The 18,092-nt window shown below is 47.4% G+C and overlaps 1 protein-coding gene across 2 annotated transcripts in view; it reads left to right on the top strand.

Moving 5' to 3' along the window:
• The window catches only part of LMTK2 (lemur tyrosine kinase 2), an 82,068-nt gene that overhangs the window by 54,878 nt on the left and 9,098 nt on the right, over positions 1–18,092 (top strand). For both annotated transcript variants that reach the window (XM_060125218.1, XM_060125217.1), the window contains exons 8-11: positions 6,398–6,482; positions 7,416–7,537; positions 11,784–11,933; positions 13,192–16,153. In XM_060125218.1, the coding sequence (XP_059981201.1) occupies positions 6,398–6,482; positions 7,416–7,537; positions 11,784–11,933; positions 13,192–16,153 (3,319 nt within the window). The remainder of the gene's footprint in view (positions 1–6,397; positions 6,483–7,415; positions 7,538–11,783; positions 11,934–13,191; positions 16,154–18,092) is intronic.

The raw sequence follows: 18,092 nt of genomic DNA, 5'->3' as shown, positions 1-18,092 counted from the left end.
GAGGGAACAGTTCCGGTCTTGCATCCTCCTCCTGTCAGCTTCAGGCTCCGGCTCTACCCGCTGGCTTTCACGGCGTGGCCCACCTCCCGTTCCGGAGATGGGAAGAAGGGATCTGAAGGGCTGACATCATCTTCTCATAGAAGGTCACAGCACTGGTCTCCGACCAACGCCACCCAGGCCAGGCTGGGGGTGATCGCGGGTTGTGTGTGAGCAGCACAGTGGTCGGGATAACACGTTTCTGTCCAAGCCTTTCTGTTCCTACTTGAATAGCTGCAGCTCTCTGGAGCGCATCGTATCTTGTTCAGATCGTCAGTGTAATTTCCGTAATTAAAACAACAAAGGGCTTTGAGTCCTGTCTGAGATGATGATTCTGTGAATAGTCTTTTGAGCTCTGATTTATGTTTAAAATTATTTCTCAGGTCTTTGGACAAAACTGGGCAGTGTCTCTTTAGTTGACTTTAAGTCATTTAACTCTTAACAATCCAAAGACCTGAAAAGGAGCACCTGTGTGTACCCACATGGAGGATGTCTATGAAGTATTATATATTTTTTAAAGCAGGTTGCACAGGAATATATTTATGACAACGTTAAAAAAAAAAGCTTCTATTTGTAGAGGTGTGTGTGTGTGTGTGTGTGTGTGTGTGTGTGAACAGACATGGAAAAATACCTATCAAATTCTCAACATTACTTCAGGGTGGGAAGAAGGAAAATTAACATTTTTCTTACACATCTATCTTGTCTGACTTGCATAGTGAGCAAATCATTCTGATAAAGTGCTTTTTAAGAGACCCAGAAGATCATGAGTTTCTTCAGGCCCAAGGCAGAAACCCTTACACAAAAGTTCAAAATGTAAAGATCTGTTTGTTTTATAATGGAGAAGTCTTATATTTTGTTTTTTAACTTCATGACAGGTTAATTCCCAGCATATTTGTATTGTTAATCTTTTGTGAAACACAGATGATTATTACCTAATACTTGGTGTAGGAATTTTTAGATTTTGGAGAATGGAGCATTTAAAAAGAATATCATATCAGAATCAGCAACATAAAGTTATCAAAGACAGCTAGAAATTGTGTTTAAAGCCCAGGTCGGTTTCTACTCTTGTATTTTAAAAATTGGCAAAGATGGCAGAGTAACTGTTATCTTCCTGTGAGTTTCTTTAGGTTAAAGTTTTACTTAATTTAGAATCTTGTGAACTTTAGAACAAATAAAGTTGATAAATTTACTCACGTGGTTTGGATTTAATTCAGGTGCATAAACTCAAGGTAAAGAAAATTCTTGGAACCATTGACAACTGTTCCATTTTATTTTAAAAAGTAGCCATATTTTATGTAAAATTTCCATCTGGGGCAAAATTTTTTGCTTTATTTTTTTGTTGGTAGCACAGCGTAATAGCATCTTTTAAAAATTGAAGTATAATTGATTTACAGCATTGCGTTAGCTTCACATGTACAGCATAGTGACTCAGTTATATATATATATATATTTCTTTCAGATTATTTGTCATTATATCAATAGGTTATTATAAGATATTGAATACATAGTGGCATATTTTTAAGTTGGACTTTAGAGTATTTGTTTGCTAACTCAAAGTCGGACTTTCTGTGTTGGTTGAAAATAGAATATCCTACACGTCCAACTGGAAGCTGATCTAGTAAAGCACCCCCAATTGAATTTTATTTTTACTTATCGTCTAAGAGGAGACGTATGCCTGGGTCTCGGGTAGCCTGTGTTTCTGCAGTCAAACACGTGACATTCGTGAAGGCCGCATAAACAGCAGGAGCTGCCAGTGTGTTACGCTCCACACCATCCTGCCCTGCTGGCCAAGAGCCTGGGACTTCCTGTCCCCAGCCTGTCAGTCTTCCTGAAGGAGCAGCTCCCATGAGAAACCACCAGCTCACTGCAATGAGCTAAGTGCACAGGGCACCCAGCCCGCGGCGTGGGCCTTGTGGTGGCTCACGTAGCTGGAGACCTGTGTGACGGTGGCCTTGAGGAGCACCCAGGTGGCAGCTGTGCGCGAAGGGACCTCTGTAGGATTTGCCCAGTCTTAAAGTTAAAGTTACTCTCTGCTGAGAAACACCGAGGTGACTAAGTCACCCAGCCCTAAGAGTGTGGGTGTCCAGTGTTACAGGAGCCCAGTGTTCATACAACCCAGCTTACACAGAAGGTACGTGTGAGAGGGTTAGGAAGGACTGCTGTAGACCTGTGGGCTGGCTGTGTTGTGTGTCGGGGAAGAGAAGCATGATGGGGGCTGATTTGATAAGCAGGGGTCCAAACCCTGAGCAGAGTTGCGTCTTTGTGCCATGTCAGAGTCCTCTTGCCTTAATCCTCTACCTGTATCTCTGTGAGCTGCACCCCACCTTCAGGTGGTCAGTGGCAGAGTCTCTTCACAACCCACGTAGGGATTTTTCTTTTTAAACCTTCGTGGCTGCCAACGGCAGGTTGGTGCTGTTACGTGGCCTCTCCTCAGCTTTACCAGTGTGAGCCACGTTCCTTAATCCTCCTGAGCCTGTTTCTTCTATGAAATGGGGATAATCTTGCCCTGAAGTGTTCTGGTCAGGATTACAGGAGGTAACGTGGGCCAAGCCCTAGAAGAGTATTCTGTAACTTTCGGTTGTTTGTTGCTCTTTTGATCAGGAATTCAGGGTCTCTGGGAGACCCTAAGTGGTAACGTAAGTAGAGGAGAGGATGGTTTGGGAAGTGTCTCCAGCCACACTGGAGCGTTTCCATGAGAGCAGTCCTGGAGATGGGTACACTCTCATTCCAGGGGAAGCAGAGAACAAGTGGTGATGCTTCCTTGTGACTCGGGACGGGAAGCTGTTTAGAACCCCTTTCCTCTGTGAACGCACGCTTCCTGTGTCTGGCGGCTCTGCTCACGCGGCTGGGTCCCACTGACAGCTGAGGCCACCTCGAGCGCGCTGCCAGCCAAGGGGGACGGGGCCAGAGCTTTAGAGCCTTTCAGGGCTGGATCGCTTGGCAGCTTTGCCACTAGACCTGTTTTTCAACTTGAAGGAAGAATATACTGGGTATGTTTGTATTTCCTGACCCAAACCAGCCATTGACGTCAAGAGTTACCTCTGCCATTAAATAGTTACACCTTTGCGTTTTCCTATTCTTTAGCTTGGCGTGTTATTGGCCTTCAGAGAGTGTTTATTTTTACTAATTTTGAATTGAATTATATCATCATTTAGAATCTGGATAACACTTCAGTGTTTTGAAAACATTTCATATTTTAAAAAATTTTATTCGTATAAAAACCGTATGAGTTAACCCTTACAGGTTAGGCCCCCCCTTTTTCTGACAAGGAAAAACGAGGCTCTGATGTGTGAATTGACTTAGCCCGAAGTCACACAGTTCTTAGCGGTGGAGCCAAGACTCGTTCCCAGGTCTCTGACTTTGTCCAGTGCTTTTGCCACTGTGCTCTGGTGACGGGATGTTTGGGGTAGAGGGAGGGAGCAGGTTTAGAAGAAATTCTCTCAGTCACACCATTGTTTTCCTCCTCATTACCCCTGGTTTTCAGGTAATGAGAAGCACTTCCTCCTTCTCTGAGAGCAACAGTTGAATTGTGTAAGAGTTTCACAATGTCGTTTATAACGAGAGCCGCAGGTCTTTTGCAGGTATAACTTTTCATCTTTTATCTAAGCTTCTCCTTTCCTGTATCTGAAGACCTGCAGGAAACACGTGTGAGGAGAGAGGCGAGGAGGGAGGCAGCTGGGTGGTCCTGGAGTGGCTCTAGCGGCCTGAGTGGAAGGTGCCAGGGGCTCTGCAGGTGCCCTGCTGGCCTCACCCTGCTGCCTCGCCACAGATGACACTCATATGCCCCGGCCGGAACGCTGGCACCCAGCTTTTAATTCTGGTCCTAGGACACAGGTGTTGGGGAGGTTGAGAATGATCTGTTGGGGCTTCCCTGGTGGCGCAGTGGTTAAGATCCGCCTGCCAATGCAGGGGACACGGGTTCGAGCCCTGGTCCGGGAGGATCCCACATGCCGCGGAGCCACTAAGCCCGCGTGCCACAACTACTGAGCCTGCGCTCTAGAGCCCGCGAGCCACCCTACTGAGCCCGTGTGCCACAACTACTGAAGCCCACGCACCTAGAGCCTGTGCTGTGCAACAAGAGAAGTCACTGCAGTAAGAAGCCTGTGCACCACAACGAAGAGTAGCCCCCGCTTGCCACAACTAGAGAAAAGCCCGCGTGCAGCAACGAAGACACAACACAGCCATAAATAAATAAATACATAAATCAATGGAAGGATCTGTTTGCAGGGGCTCCAGAAATTCTGGTTGGAGGTGCTCAGGGCCTCTGCGGCAGGACCCGCAGGGCCGCACGGGTGTGGCTCTTGGTCCAGAGGGTCAGGCTGCCTTAGAGCCTTGTATTCTCCTGCCCACATGTGGCCCCCGTCCATTTCTCCCTTCACTCCAAAAGACAGGGACCACATCTCTCCTTGAGACGGGAAGTTTCTACAGGCACACCTCGTTTTATCACGCTTCGCAGAGGCTGCGGTTTTTTATAAATCAAGGGCCTGTGGCAGCCCTTTGCTGAGCAGGTCTGTCGGCGCATTTTTCCAACAGCGTTTGCTCACTTCCTGTCTCTGTGTCACATTGTGGTAATTCTCGCAATATTTCAGACCTTTTCATTGTTATTATGTTTGTGATGATGATCTGTGATCAGTGATCTTTGATGTTACTTATTATAATTATTTCGGCATTTTTTAAGCAATAAAGTATTTTTTAATTAAGGTTTTTTCTTTCATTGTTTTTTCTTTCTTGGACATAATGCTCTTGCACACTCAGTAGACTACAGTGTAGTGTAAACATCACTTTTCTATGCACTAGGAAAGCAAAAAATTCATGTGACTCGTTTTATTGCGAGATATGCTTTATTGCGGTGGTCTGGAACCAAACCCGCAGTATCTCCCACGTGTGCCTGTATACTGTCTATAACAGTAGGGGTGTCCCGAGGTTTTCCCCAGATGCCTCCACAGGCCTGATGTCTTCTGGATGGTGCGCCGTGAAAACACGGCTTGTAAACATAGTGTAAAGAAGAATTGAGCACATCTAACTGGAAATTGAGATCAGCACGTTTATTGAGGAGCAGCTGCACGCACGGCACCGTGCTCTGACTGGTAATAACGGATTGTTGGTGGTGGTTATTGATGGTGAAGGACAGAAATACTGACCCTGGCAGAGTCACTTCAGTTCTCTGTGCCTCAGTTTCCTTTTCTGTAAACGGGGAACATAATAGTGCCCACCTCAAAGGCTTGTCATGAAGATTAAGTGAGTTAATACGTGTCAGGTGCTTAGAGAAACACCTTGTGTAAAGTGCTTGGCTCACATTAGCCATTATTGTATGATTGGATCAGTGTCGTTGTACACACCAGGCTGTCACTGAAGTACATCAGCCTTAGCTGTTGCTGTCCTCATTCTCATTATTATTACATTTCAGACATGTGAGCTTTGGAAATGAAAATCATCGAAAATAAGAATTTGATAGTCTTTGGTCTTCTACAGTCATATAAAGACAAACGTTTTAAATTTTGGACTATAGCAATCCAACTTCTGATTACTTGTATTTGTGATTTAAAACTATAGATTAGGTATCCAATTCTATTTTAATTTAGTGGCTTTTTTATTCATGTGCCAATTGATAATTAAAAAGGTTCTAAGGGGTAAAGGTGAAATCCAAAAAACGTAATCTGCTATTTTTATGGGAAGTTCCTTTAGAAAAAGTAGTTTTTACTTTGCAAATTAGGTGTTTTTGAAAATGAACTTGTTCTTAAATAAACTATGTAAGTAAGTTGTTTTAAGTGAGTCTCGAAAATACGCTCTTTGCCTCCCTCTTGGGGAGGTGGGTGGAGTTTGGAAGAAATGAGAGTGACTTGGAAAGGGTCTCCTTATAACGCTCGCATAGCTTTGAAAAAGGAGCTAAAAACCAAACATTTTTAATAATGTAGGTTATTTTCGGGTGCTTGAAGTTGTAACTTTATTCTTCTTTACTTACATTAAAGAGACTACTACTAGACTATTACTCAGGTAATGCAAGTTATTTTAAAAACTTCAGACAATTTAGAATTCTTTCTTGGTAACTCTAAAAACACTAGGAAATGAGCCATAAATCTGGTGTTAATGCAGAACAAGGTATGGATATGGTCAGTATTTAACCTTAGCAGTCAGAGTGATGTACAAAAAAATCTGATCATCTCCATTCTTTAAGTAATTAGGAATATGGTATTAATCTTTATCTGTGAAAAAGGATTTTAAAACACGAATTATTAAGCAGGGAGCTCAGTACACTAACTGATTACTCAAGAAAGCCTTTAGCCATAGCAATTTCATGTCACATCATCCTGGGTGTTGATTCTCCTTGTTCTCGTGTTCACTTCACTCTTTCTGTTTTCAGTGATTTAGCCCTGCGGAACTGTTTTCTTACCTCGGACTTAAATGTGAAAGTGGGAGATTATGGAATAGGATTCAGCAGGTACAAGGTAAGCCAAAGGTTTAAGGGTCCTCTCCTTGACCTGATTTAATTTCATACTCATGAAGTGGTCATATCACGAAATGCCATGCCTTTTTGGAAAGCGGGGTAAATTATTGCTACCTGTATAATAAAATACACGTCATATAAATATTTCTCTGTTACATGTTCAGTAAAATTTCAGCTCAAATTCGGTAAGCTTGGGATTTGGATTTTTAAACTCTGTTATAATTATATCCCCAAAGAAAATAAATGAAGTATTTGAGATTTTTATTCGTGTGTGTTTGTGTAGCCCAGCTGAGTGAGGTGCCATAATGTGGGGCAAAAAAACATCACGGAAATGTAAGGCAGTTCTTTGTCCACATGGTAGCTCTAGCGTCTTGAGCGCTTGCTGTATACCACCCAGGCACTATGAAGTACCTGCCTGCACGAGCTCATTTAATCCTCACTGTAAAGGGAGGTAGGTGTGTCTTCCTGATCTTAACGGATCAGGAAGACGGCTCAGTATGTTTGTTGCTTGCCCAGAGTCACAGAGCTGGTAAGTGGTTGAACGTGGACTCAGCCGGTCTGTCTGATTGGAAAGCCTGCGCTCTTACTCATTAACCGCCCCACTCCCCTGTTCAGGGATACGGCCCAGCATATTTTACAAGATGTTTTGCTCAGAGTCTGTGTTCTGTGCATCAGACACGGCGTACCTTCCTTTTCCAGGAAGGATGACTGAGCAAACGTTCATGGCTCAGAGACCAGCTCATGAGGCCCAGGAGGCTTCAGGGAAACCCTCACCCACCTTCTGCCCAGAAAGTCGGTCTCGTGCCGCCTTCTTTTTCTGACATGTTTTTTGGGGGTGGAGTTTGTGTTTTCTGAGAATGACCTGGAATTAAATCATTGAGCTCACTAAAAGTGTTATAAAATTCAAAATTCTGTATGCTTCCTAACAAAACAGGAGGATTATATTGAAACAGATGATAAAAAATTTTTCCCTCTGCGATGGACTGCTCCAGAATTAGTAACCAGCTTTCAAGACAGACTACTAACTGCAGATCAAACTAAGTATAGTAATATCTGGTATGTATTGATTTATCATTCTGTTAGGCTTTTGTTGTTAGCAAAGTCCTGACTTCTTTCTTCTCAAGTACTTTCTTAAGGGAAAGTAATTGAATAAGACGGAGGAACACCAGAGTGCCTGATGGTGTGAAAAAAAAAAACAATTTATTGACATCATAGCAATTATCACAGTTGCCATGATGCTGTTAACTTTTCTCTTACCCATTTGACAGTAATAATCTCCGTAAAAGCAGGAACCAAGGCTATTTTCTTTGCCTACCACAAGGCCTGGCTTATAATAGATGTTTAGTAAATATTTGTTGAAGTGAATGAAGAAACAGAAAGGTTTGGACCATTATGTAATACTGAGATGTATGTCAGTTTAATGGAAGTTGAAAAAATGTACCTGAGTCTTTAGCAATTTCTATTACAGCTTCCTTAATTTACGTCTACACTTTTTTGTGTTATTGTCCTGCTTTTTCTACTTTCTTTTTCTCTTCTTGCCTTCTTTTGATTTTTTTTAAACTGTTTTTTCCTCTTAGCTTGGGAGCTGTATACTCTATTCCTATACTTTTATTGGTTACCCTAGAAATTACAACGTGTATACTTCACTTAACTTAGTCTAACAGTAGTTCTCATCTTGGCCCTGTTTCTGAGCCATACAAGGACCCCAGGCTACTTTAACGTACTTTAACTTGGTTTAGTTTTACTCTACACGCACACATGCAATTATATGTCATTATTGTTGGGTATGATTTTTTTCTTTTAACCCCACAAGACATTACTATTTTTTTTTTTAGCATCAGTGTTTGTTTAGGTTTATCCACGTAATCAAATCACTTTGCTGTTTTGTTTTTTTTTTTTTTTAAATCTCAGACCTTCCATCTGGGATCAGTCTCCTTTTGTCTGAAGTATGTCCTTCAGAATTTCCTTTAGTGAGGTTCGACTGGTAATAGATTCTCAGGTCTTTCTCCGTAGGTCTGAGTGTACCTTTACTTCGTCCTCGTTCTTGAAGTATATTTTTACTTGATGACAGTTATCTTCTCTCAGCATATTGAAGATCTCACTCCACTGGCTTCTGGCTTCCATTGTTGCTCTTGAGAAGTCAGCTGTAAATCTCCCTAAGCTCTTTGGAGGTGACGTGACGTTTTCCTCTCTGGCTGCTTTTAAGCTCTCCTCTTTGTCTTTTGGTTTTTGTAGCTTCACTATAATGTGTATCGGTGTGGATTTGTTTGTTTTTCTGCTTGGGATTTTTTTGGCTTTTCATATCTTAGGTTGGTGTTCACAGCCCTTATTTACCCTTCAAATACTGCCTTTGCCCCGTTTTTTCTCCTTTTGGAAGTCTGATTAGATATGTGTTAGACCTTCTTGCTCCGTCTTCTGTCTCTTATCCTCTCTTTTATATATTCCATCTCTTTGACTCTCTGTGCCACACTCTAGATAATTTTTCAGACCTGTGCTCTATCCAGTAATTCTCTCTCTTTTTAAAATTCTCTCTTCAGCTGTGTCTATTCTTCTGTTAAATCTCTCTGTTGAATTCTGTAGTTCAGATATTGGCTTTTTGGTTTTAGGAGGTCTATTTGATTATGATCCACATCAGATAATTCCAGTATCTGAAGTCTTTGTGGATTTGATCTTGCTGGCTCTTGATGGTGGTTTGTTTCCTTGGGGACTTTTTTATGGTGAGGATCTTGGAAACCTAGAATTGAGAAACATTTCTCCAGAGAGGGTCCACATTTGCTTTTGTCAGGTACTTGGGTGTCCCGTCCTGTAAGGGACTGCTCTAATCCAGGGCTTTATGTATCCAGCTCAAGATCTTTTAGAGCACTCAGATGGTGTGAGTTTGGGCTGTAAGTCCAGGTAAGGGCCAGCTCTGTGGTTACAGCTTCTTTGGGACTGCACTCCCCCGCCAACACACACACACGTTACTCACGCTCCCACACGTCCACTAATTCACAGGACCTCAGTGCCAAGGCAGCTTGCCTTCCAGGCCCCTGAGAAAGGCAGGGGGCAGGTTTATTCCCACTGTGAGGAGGTCTCTGTGAGACCCCTTACCTTGTGCAGGCCCAGGGCTTTGGCCTGTCCACCGCCACCATCACCCCCACTGAGCCTGGGACACCACAGACACAGAGGCGCAAGTTCTGTGCTTCAGCAGATGCTGCAGTCAAAGGTGGTTTTAGTGTTCTGCTTAGTTCACTAAGCTCTAGATTTTGTCCAGGTAATTCCCTGCTATCTTATCTGCTGTTTGTTGTGTTTAAGAAGTTGCTTTTCACGCTTCATTCATATTTTTACTATTCTTGCAGGGTGATTGACCTGAAAACTTAGCCTGCGTTCCCAGAGACAGAGCCTCCCCCTTGTTTCTGACGGGTTGAGCAGCCTCTGGTGGCAGGGCTGGCAGTGGCGCCAGCTTCCATGAGAGGCAGGGACCAAACTGCCCTGTGCCAGGGATGAATGAGAGGGTCCTCTCTCAGTGAGTTTGGTGGAAGAGGGGATAAGAGCTACAGGACATTTTTCTTCCCAGAAGAAAGAGGCTTGCCTGGTCCTCAGGGAGACACAGGCCAGTGCGAGGCAAAGAGCTGGAGAGAAGGGAATGCTGGCGGTGGCCAATGGCACTTGTCCCCGAGGAGACTGGGCGGGAAAGACCAGGGAATAGAGAGCTGCAGGGCAGGGTGGGCACACGTCTCCTCTTTCTATGTGGCCTGTGCCAGGAGAAAGGGATGCTCAAGGAAGATGTTAGGAGTCGGGGGAGTGGGGAGTTGAGAAGAAAACCCATGCTTCACGGTCTCTGAAGAACTGGGGAGGGGATTGGTTTGGGAACAGGCCTTGCTGAGAGAGAGAAAGGTAGTTACATCGGGGATTTGGAGAAAATAAGGCAGGTAGAGGTCAAACCAGGCCCAGGGTCAAACCAGGCTTCTCGTTTTGCCCCTAATCATAGGCCACCTTTGTGGGCTTTAGCATTTCATGTAAACTTCTTATCTTCCTCGGTCAAATAAATTGTTAATTCCCTAAAGTCGTTGACAGTGTCTTAAACTTCTTTGTATCCAAAACAGCCCTCTGCCCCTAGCAGTTGTGTGCCAGGGAAACTTCTCCCGTCTTGAATTGGACTGGGAGATTTGGGTCCTTCCCTTTCCTTTGGTTGAAATGCCCTCTCCACTTAGATACTGAATATGTTGATTTTTCTCACTGATTTGTGAGATTAGTATAAGAGAGTTTAACTCATACGTTATATTGTACTCTACCACGTCAAATAGTCAACTTATTTACTCAAGTACGGCTCATTATTCACACAAGCATTCTGGTGGGTATAGTCACGGAAACCATCAATAGCCAAACCTGGCTGGACGTCAGAACCATGAGGGAGCTTGTTAACGATGCAGCCACACCTGCATCCACCAACGAAGAGTCCTCGGGGTGGATGGGGTGGGGAGGGTCCTAAGTACCAGCATCCGGTCAGCCAGGTTTGGGAGCCGTTGCAGAAAATAGACTGTAATATGCGGCAGAAGTGGAGGTGGTGGGAACGAACGCAGGGATCACAGAGAGGAAGTGTCTGTGAGAGAGGAAGGAAGTTCCTCTGGCTTCAGCCACAGAGGCCGTATCCATGGGGACAGCACTGGGCGCGCGGGCGAGTGGGCCGGGTACTGCGAAGGTTGGCCCTGCCCGTGGTGACGGCTGTGCACCTGGAGGTGGTGAGGGGCTCGGGCATGTGGCCGCTTCTAGCAGAGTAGTGGGGGGCGTCCTTCCGAAGAGCAAAAAGCTCCAGATACTCAGGAATAGCTACAGCAAGAAATACATGGGGCGAACAGGGAAGGGTTGTTCGTGTCAAGATTTCCGACGTTTACTGCTGTCGTGAATGGGATGTTTTCTCCCCACCAAACATCTCAGAATTCAGTGTATTTACCTTGTATCTAGCTGTGTTGCTGAACTCTTAAAAGTCATCGTGATGATCTTTCTAATTTCTTGAGTTTTAAGGTTGACGGTCATATTCGCTTCTCCGTGTAATCATGCCTCTTAGCTCCATCTCATGTTTTTTTTGCATTGGCCAAAATTCCTAAAGTAATATATTCCGTTAGTAAATCTGAGGAGGTGTTCTTGTGGTCCTCATTTTAGTGGAAATGCCTGCTTTTAAAATCATGTTAGCGATCTTCAGTAACCGTGTCAGTAGACACCTTGTGCTTGAAATTACTAGTGACTGTACAAGTAAAAATGTAGGTGTTAAAACTTCGACATCCGAAGAGGGAAAGAAATAACCATGTTCTTTGTTCTGCAGGTCCCTGGGTGTGACACTTTGGGAGCTTTTTGAGAATGCCACTCAGCCTTATTCCAACCTTTCCAACTTAGAGGTTCTCAACCAGGTCATTCGAGAGAGAGACACAAAACTCCCAAAGCCCCAGCTGGAGCAGCCTTACTCTGACAGATGGTGGGTAACTTCACGTCACGTTCTTTTCAGAAGATAAGGAAATCCTGTCTGCATGGGTCTTAGTTATATATTCTCTAATTTTGAACAGTAAATGTTATGAAAAGCAATCGTTTGTATATTATTCATGACTGATCTTAGAATTAACATCCATTTTTTTAATGTAATGCTATTTTTAAAAAATGTGTAGAACAAGCAGGAATTTATGTATTACATGCAATAAGAAAAATGTTAAGTCTGAACTAATTAGAAAAGTCAATTCTAAGGGAGTTTCCTGTTGTGGAATTATTTTTAAATGAGGCAGTTTGTTTAAGTGATAACCCGACGTGCAAGAAGAGAGACAGGTGGCATAGACATGATCATATTTAAATTGGCACATGAGGCTCATTTGCCTAATGTATGTTGACATTTGCAAAAAATTTACTTCTTATGATGCTCTAGACCAGTTCTTACTCGGTTTCCAATTAGGATCGGGCTCACCTGTGTCAAGGCCTCTGTCTGCGTCACCCTGTGCCCGGCTGATGTTGCCCCTGGAGCTCGGTGCCCCTCTGTGTGGGTGTTGCTCAGCCCCCCTACTTGCTAGAACTAACTCACCCAGAATAACTGGACATTCACGCTGTAAACTTAATACCATGACATCGTCTTTGTCTTCCCTTCCACTCACGGCAACAGTTTAAGATGCTGGCCGCATTCAGCCAGCCCTTCGAGGACCAGCTCCTGGTTGCCGCCGTCTCTGGGCGGCTTTCTCTACTCTTTCCCTCCACCCTCAGCTCCTTTCATGACCCGAGGAAACCATGTGCTGCAGGAGATCATGGTGACACTTTTTATTGGGGGAATAATTAGAGATTAGTCACAACAGCATCTGTCTGTGTGAATTCTTGCAAAATAAAGTGAGTAAATCTCAGAACATTAGATACGTGCATCCTTTACTAAGCAGAATACCTATGGCAGTTGTGTTAAGAGGAGAGCGTTTTAGAACTGGTTCTAAATTCGGTGGCTAAGTCTCTGGAAAACGCCAGAAGAACAGATGACAAAGCAAAAGAATTGCAGTGACACTGTGCAGTGTCCTGAGGACACAGAAATCTGTCTCCATCCCTTTCACGCTGATATCACCGTGAGCTGAACCCCTTCAGGTGGTCAGCAGTGATTAAGGTGTCGAGGCTTCTGGGGTGTTGAGTTGGCCCAGGGGTCCTTGTGAGGTCTTTCCTTATTTTAAAACAATTTATCATCTGTCCGCTAATCACCTGTCTGTGTTGCTCAGGTATGAAGTCTTACAGTTCTGCTGGCTGTCACCAGACAAGAGGCCGGCGGCCGAGGATGTGCACAGACTGCTCACCTACCTGCGGATGCAAAGCCAGAGGGACCCGGAAGTCGACTTTGAGCAGCAGTGGAATGCACTCAAGCCAAACACAAACAGCAGAGATGCTGCAAGTAACGCCGCCTTCCCCATCCTCGACCACTTCGCCAGGGACCGGCTCGGTCGTGAGATGGAGGAGGTCCTCACCGTGACCGAAACCAGCCAGGGCCTGAGCTTCGAGTACGTCTGGGAGGCGGCCAAGCACGACCCCTTCGAGGAGCGCGGCCGGGGCCCCCCAGACGAAGCCGTGTCCTACACCGGCATCTTCTTTGCCACCGAAGCGTTTGAGAGTCCGCTCTCAGATCCCGGGCCCGGGAAGCAAGATGACAGTGGCCAGGACGTTCCCCTGCGGGCCCCCGGAGTAGTGCCCGTCTTTGATGCCCACAACCTTTCCGTCGGAAGCGACTATTACATCCAATTAGAAGAAAAAAGCGGTAGCAACTTGGAGCTGGATTACCCACCTGCACTGCTCACAACGGAAATGGATAATCCAGAAAGGGTCGGTGACACAGCATCCCAGCCTCTGACCCTCAGGAATGTCGAATTAGAGGAGTCCAGTACAGATGAGGATTTCTTCCAGAGCACTACAGACCCCAAGGATGCCAGGGTACCCGAGGATGTGCATGTTACCAAGGGCCCCGAGAGCCCTTTCGACAGTATATTTAATGATCTTGACAAATCAGAGGCTTTGCCTAGTCACCAAAAAATATTTGACTTAATGGAACTAAATGGAGTCCAAGCTGACTTTAAGCCGACCACCTTAAGCTCCAGTTTGGATGACCCCAGAGAGTCGGTAATCACGCACCACTTGAAGAAAGAAAAGCCCCGTAAGCTTTTTGACTGCGAGCCTCTTTGCTCATCGGAAAACCTCGTGCACCAAGATGGTTTCGATCAGTTGGATGATGAAGAATTGTCAGAAAACTTTTTATTTCTTCAAGAGAAGAACTTACTGAAAGACTCCTTGTCCAGCAAAGAACATATAAATGATCTTCAAACAGAACTTAGAAATGCTGGTTTTCCTGAAACCATATTAGAAAGTCCGAGTAGGAACTCTCTAGATGCTGAGTTTAAGTTTGCTGAAAATAAACCAGGCTCTTCTTTGCTGCAGGAAAACGTCAGCGCGCAGGGCAGAGGCCCGGGCGTGGTGCCCAAGGACGGCACTTGGGACGCGGCCTCGCCGCCTTGCCCGAAGGCGCAGGTACCTCCTACCTCGCTCGAAACAGAGGGGCCGCCTCACGATGTCGCTCCAGGTGTGCCCCTGAAGCAGGGCGGAGCTAAGCCCACGTGTTTGGATGTCGGTGTCCGTGAAGACGGTGTCTGCCGAGAGGTAAACCCAGACTCCACGCCCGCCCCGGTGGACACACCTCCCACCGGCGACAGGTCCCGAGACCTGACTCCCCAGAGGGAGGGGGCCTTGAGACTGACCCAGAGCGACTCAGGCCTTGTCCACAGCACTTTGGCCAGTAAGGTGAGTATAGGGAACAGCCTTCCAGAACTGAGGCAGAGCTTACAAAGTCAACCACCTTTGGAAGACCACTGCCGTCGAGGCCTGCCCGAGAGGGCCTTAGAGGCCGCGGATGCTCTGAGTCAGCTGGGCTGTAAAGATGCTGCTGCAGAGGAGCGGGGCTTGGTGTCTGCCCTCTCCTTGGACTCTGCCAGTCAGGACAGCCTTCTAGAGGACAGCTTGTCGACGCCCATCCCAACTTCGGAGCAGTCCGTGGAGACCCCAGGCTCCCTGGACTCGGTGGATGTCCGTGAGGTTTTACTGGGCTCCTTAGGCCCTCACACGCCACAGAGACTCCTGCCCCCCGATAAGCCTGCGGACAGTGGCTACGAGACGGAGAACCTGGAGTCCCCCGAGTGGACGCTGCACCCGGCCCCCGACGGCGCCATAGCCCCCGACGCAGGCTCGGCGGGCGACGGCGTTCGCGGGGGGCCACCTCCCAACCCCATCATCGTCGTCTCAGACGCAGCCGATGGCCACAGGGGTGCAGAGATCACCTCGCAGACTTCTGCCCCTGGCTGCCAGGGCTCGTACCGAGACTCCGCTTACTTCTCAGACAATGATTCTGAGCCCGATAAGAAGTCGGACGGGGTCCCGGGAGCCTCGGCCTCGGCCTTGGGAGCAGACCAGCCCCTGCCTGAGCCAGGCACCCCAGAGCAGAGTCCCAGCCCCCCGGACGGCTGCCTGGAAACCAGCAGCAGCCAGCCTGGCCAAAGGTGTCCCCCTGCTCGGCAGAGCGCCAGTCACCTGGAATCGAGAGAAACGGCAGAACCAGCACCCGCTGGCGCTTCCAGGCAGATGCATCCCCCCGATGACGGTGAGGCCGGCAGCCCCTCAAGTCTGCTGAACTCGGAGCTCAGCAGCGGGGATGACCTCGAGGCCCAGGAGGAGACCCCCTGCACGCTGGCTTCCACCGGAACCAACACCAACGAACTCCTGGCGTTTGCAGATGCCCCCCTCTGCTCTGGCAGCCCAGCAGCCCCGATGGCGGAGAAGGCCTTGCGCGGCCACTCCGAGGGCCCCAAGCTGAAGGAGCCAGACGTCGAAGGGAAGTACCTGGGGAAACTCGGCGTGCCAGGGGTGCTCGACCTCACCGAGGACGGAATCGACGCGGACGAGGAGGACGAGAACAGCGACGACTCGGACGAGGACCTCCGGGCCTTCACCCTGCACAGCCTCAGCTCCGAGTCAGAGGACGAGGCGGAGCACATAGTGCCTGTGGTCCTCAGCCGTGAGGACGGCCGCCACCTGCGGAGCCTGCTGAAGCCCTCAGCCTCCGCGGACCAGCCGCCCGACGACTGGAAGAAAGAGAAGAAGGCGGTGACGTTTTTCGATGACGTCACAGTCTATCTCTTTGACCAGGTATCTGTTGTCTGTCACCTCCAGGTTGTCCTGCTAGAGAATTCCAGAACGTGTTAGGGGAACGAGCGTGCTTATTTTTTCTGATTGCCGTTTCGAGGCCACGGATTGTTTTGTGATAACTCAGGAAAAGGAATTTGGGGTTGGCTACAGTGTCAGTTCCAAGAACACGCAGAAATGGGGTTTGCACAGGGAACTCCTGTTACATTACAGGAAGAAGATCTGCATGCCCTTCCTGGGTGTCCTGGCAGAGTCCTGCTGAAGTCGCTAACCCTTTCCAGACCAGATTTTTATACTCTGACAGTCGGCAGTAATGCCCAGCGTGCAGGTGCTGCTTGAACTGTCCGAGGCTCACGTGTAGCCCTGGAGACACCGACCAGCAGCCCTGCCTGTGGAGTGGGGACGGGGACGGGGCAGCAGGACAGAGTGTGTGGCCCTCCCGGCCAGGGGCTGGCCCTGCATTCCTCCCTGCGGTTGCGCAGGCTGCCCGCTGTCGCCACTCAGGGGGCCAGCCTTCGGCCTCTTTAAAAATGAGGCAGCCTACAGTTCAAGCTTTTTTTTTTTTAAATGTTCTTTGTTGACTAGTCTTCGTAGCCCTTGAATTTGCTTCTTGAATCAGCTGGATTGTAAGTGAAGCGCCCGTTCTGGAAGGCGTGGGAGTCCTTGTTGGTTTCTTCTTGGACCTGTTTGCCCTCCCTTTGTGTTTAGTCCTTGGAACCGAGACCCTGGTATCTCAGCCTCTCGTTGAGCATTGGGCCTCTTGGGCCCCACACCTGAGGCTCTGCCCACACCCACGGGGGTCCTGGGTGCCGCCCCGCCTCTCCCCTGGGAGCTGGGTCTGCTTTCAGTTGCTCGTTACTTTACGCGTTGTCGCTTCTGTGTGTTCTCTTTCTACAGTGTCGCTCAAAAAACTTTGAACTGTGGCATGTGGGGCAGGGAGGGTAGAGGTAGTTAAGTGTTTGGGAAAAGAAAAAGTAGACTCCCGGCCCCAACCTCAGTTCACCAGATGTGTGAGAGGGGCCGGGAGGCTTATACACATCCCAGCTTCAGAACCTGAGGGCTCAGGGAGCCTAGGAAACTGGTTTGCCATTTTTTTACTGAGAGTGGAAGAGAGAAGGGATCACATGGCCCCAGATTTTGTGTTTTGTTACCAGTCATTCGAATTCACGTAGCCCTTTCTTCACCTTCTCTGTGAACTTGAATTGTACCGAGACTTCACCACAGAGCAGACGATCTGTAGGTGGGATAGAAAGAGTTACAAAGTGTGTGCCGTGAGCAGTGGTGGGTGAGGGCTGGGGAAGATGGCTGGGGGTCTAGTTGCAGCAGAGGGATGAACTCAGCTCCCGTGGAAGCCCCCGCCTGGGCTACAGAAGGGCTGCACTCTTGTGACGACTTTGTTGGGGGGGGTGGTGTTTTGGTGGCTTCAGAAGACAGGGCAGGATGGCATGAGATCGAGATTCAAGGCATGAGAACGAAGGTACAGAAATCAAGTGTAAGACATGCTTAGTAGACGTGAGATTTGAGAGGCTTAGTGTCGTAGAGAAAGTTGGGAAGTGGGTGAAGTCCTGAAAGTCTTCCTTTCTGTGATCTCTAGTTAGTTTTCTCATGTGCTCCACGCAGTGTCCTTGGAGTGGCAGCCCCCTGCTGGCTCAGGCTGACGGCTGGTAGATTTTCTCCTGCTCTTACTGTGAAGTAGCTTCAGTACCTTAGCTCCAGAGTTTTAACTGAGCACTCCTGGGTTTTGGCAGTTCTGTGTCTTGGTTATTTCACTGTTGGTTCAGCAGATGCTTGGCGAACACTTACTGCATGTAAAGCAACTTTCTCGTGAAATCACGGCACAGTGAGTGAGCGGTCTGGGTGCCGGCACTTCACGCTCAGGGTCTCCTTAGCTTCCCCACACATCGGTGGTCTCCCATGTGCCTCTCGTGGGCCCTAAGTGAGC

This window comes from Lagenorhynchus albirostris, chromosome 15, assembly GCF_949774975.1.
Source record: "Lagenorhynchus albirostris chromosome 15, mLagAlb1.1, whole genome shotgun sequence".
NCBI classification, from domain to species: Eukaryota; Metazoa; Chordata; class Mammalia; order Artiodactyla; family Delphinidae; genus Lagenorhynchus; species Lagenorhynchus albirostris.
Note: the sequence above shows the minus strand (reverse complement) of the source record. Positions and strands in the feature narration are given on the sequence as shown.